General features: G+C 52.8%; 1 protein-coding gene across 1 annotated transcript; it reads right to left on the bottom strand.

The window, feature by feature from the left end:
- Positions 1-573: 573 nt before the first annotated feature.
- On the bottom strand, positions 574-1,299 carry UCRPA7_6110 (hypothetical protein; the record flags this gene model as incomplete). The annotated part of the gene is made up of 1 exon (XM_007918651.1): positions 574-1,299. One exon carries the CDS (start codon positions 1,297-1,299, stop codon positions 574-576), a length of 726 nt encoding a protein of 241 aa, XP_007916842.1.
- Positions 1,300-2,532: the final 1,233 nt, after the last annotated feature.

Here is a 2,532-nt window from a genome sequence, read left to right as displayed (position 1 = left end):
GGGAAAGGAACGCGACTCGATAAGTCTCGCAGAATTGTTGATAGGGAAAAGTCTGATATATTATGTAGAGGTCCGCATCACCCCGAATACAAGAAGACTGCTACAGTGATGGAGAGGCTCAAGACCAGGCAGATTTCTACACAATGGTCTGCGGGTGTCGGTTTATCTTTAAACTTGTTGTCTCTGAGTGTTTATAAGTCTGACGGGAGGCAGCCGGCACTGCACTGGGTCATCACGCACGCTATCGCCGCACACTTCGCCCACAGGTTCGTAGGAACTATTCCATCAGTTCCGACACTCAAACTCATCTGGCAAGAGTTTTGAAGGAGCATGCTTCATCATTGGCCAATTTCTAAGGGGCCCGTCGATGCGAGGATTTGACCCCCTGTTTAGACCTTTCCGAAAAGAGAAAAATGTCGCCGGTCCGACCCACCCCTGAATTAGCCTAGACTCACATCGTCAACGACCCATCGACGCCACTACTCTAAATCAATGACCCCTAAATCATCGTCCCGATATCTCTAGCAAGAGGGCCCTGCTCTCCCACAGCCCAGCATACGCAATAACACGCGCTTACGCGACTGTGCCACCCGTTAGTAGCTTGATGCTACGCGAGAGGCCGCTTTTTACATCAGCGACACCAGTGTCCTCTGACTCCGTCCCGACAAGCGCAGGCGGGTGGGCCTGTCGCCAAAGAAACCAAAGCAAGGAGGTCGCAAGCGTCGTCGGTATAGCAAACACCCAGTACAGCCAAAGCTTTTCCGACACCGACCAGTGACCGGAGTCGGCATCATAGCTGAAGAAAGACATGCTGAAGATGGCAGAGATGAAGGTCGGCGGGAGAAATGTCAGAGTGACAAAGGCGACCATCTTCATCGCCGCGCTGTCCGACTGAGCCGCCTGGCCGATTTTGACAGAGATGCCCGAGTCGTACTGCGCTACGGTGTTGTAGGCCAGGTGAATCTCGTTGAGCAGACGCTCTTTGTTTGACGCGGATCGATGCCGCAGGCTCAGGAGCAAGTGCTCGAAAAAGAGCAGTCGCCGGTGTATGTCTTTGGAGACATGGCTTGGCTCCGTGCTGCTCGTCATGAAGTCTTGATGTTCGGCCAAAACGCTGCCCATGGTCTTTCCTGCCACATCAAGTGTTTCAATCACGTGAATGGCATGCCTCGCGATATCGTGGAGGTCTCTGTAATTGGGGTTTGGCTTTCCCGCTGGCGTTCGGCGCGTTTCCATTTCTCGAACACGGTCACGTATGGTCCAGACGGAGACATCTTGGAGCTGAGCGATCTCTTCCATTAGATGGGCGTAGAACCAAAATGGATCAGCAAGTTGGTTGGAATCAAGATCGCCAAATAGCGAAGCCGATAAACGCTTTTCAATGGTTGCAGGTACGTCTAGCATAACGATGATTGACTGCTGGGTTGTAGCAAGCCACCTGGTGAAGAGGTTGACTCGATACCATTCGTGCTGCGTCCCTTCGAGAAGCTGCTTCACCTGAAACAAGCACCAAGTATCGATGGGGGGTGTGAGTTACTGTTACATAGCATGAGGGACTCAGGCTTACTAAACCCCGTCACTTCACCATTCGCGCCCTTCTTCACGTCACATCCGAAATAGCCGTTCGAGTTCTTGCAGTAACTCGACCACCATAGTGAGGGTACTTCAAGCGCATCAGTAAAGTATCTGCGACAGCAAGAGCAACTACGTATTTTCGATGCGCTTGCGGAACTTGTTGGTATTAGCATTGCTGAAGCCTCGTGGGAGGTTCACACGAACACAATGGCCACTTTTGCGTCTGCGACCAAGAAGGTAGCGTCTCCAGAATCAACACCATGCAGCGACTTATCGCTAATCTTTTCTAGTTGCCAAGATCCAGTATCTCGTTCACGTCAGCAGTTAGTGACTGCGCGCGCCCAACCATCGAGAGTTTGGTGACTTACTTGACGGCCATCGCGACACAGATAGCTCCACGCAGCAGCAACATTTATCCGTAGTCATCTTGCTACCGAAGACACATGTTGGGACAATATGTCATGGATTTCTATGCGCCATATTCAGTCTAGCGGTTTTGGACCACCAGGAAGAGTTGCACGTGCTCACATCGTACCCTATTGGTTGGATTGGGCCTCACGAGACTTGGGCGCCTACGCAGCCTTGCGGCAACTGTATCAGATCCATCGCGCACTCAGCTGATGGTTCTTCTCTCACGCATATCATGCACCATCATCGCGATCATGCGTCTTGAATGCTGGACAAATGAGCCGACCTCCCGAGTTCAGCGGGCCCATGGATGGGCACAATGTCTTTGCCGGCACGACTACACACAGCGGCGGAACGAGTAACTTCAACTTCTACGGCAGCAACCCCGCCGCACCCGTTCAGCGAAATCAAAGCCCAACCCCAAAGCCCTGTTCGACAGTGCCTTTCCCGCCCGATCCCGATTTCATCGACCGGCCGGAGATCCTGGAATGGATGCTAAGCAAGAGCGCTTGGCCTGCCGCTCGCATTGCGCTCGTTGGGCTCGGCGGT

The sequence above is a fragment of the Phaeoacremonium minimum genome, assembly GCF_000392275.1.
Source record: "Phaeoacremonium minimum UCRPA7 unplaced genomic scaffold PA7_03_scaffold_450, whole genome shotgun sequence".
NCBI lineage: Eukaryota > Fungi > Ascomycota > Sordariomycetes > Togniniales > Togniniaceae > Phaeoacremonium > Phaeoacremonium minimum.
Note: the sequence above shows the minus strand (reverse complement) of the source record. Positions and strands in the feature narration are given on the sequence as shown.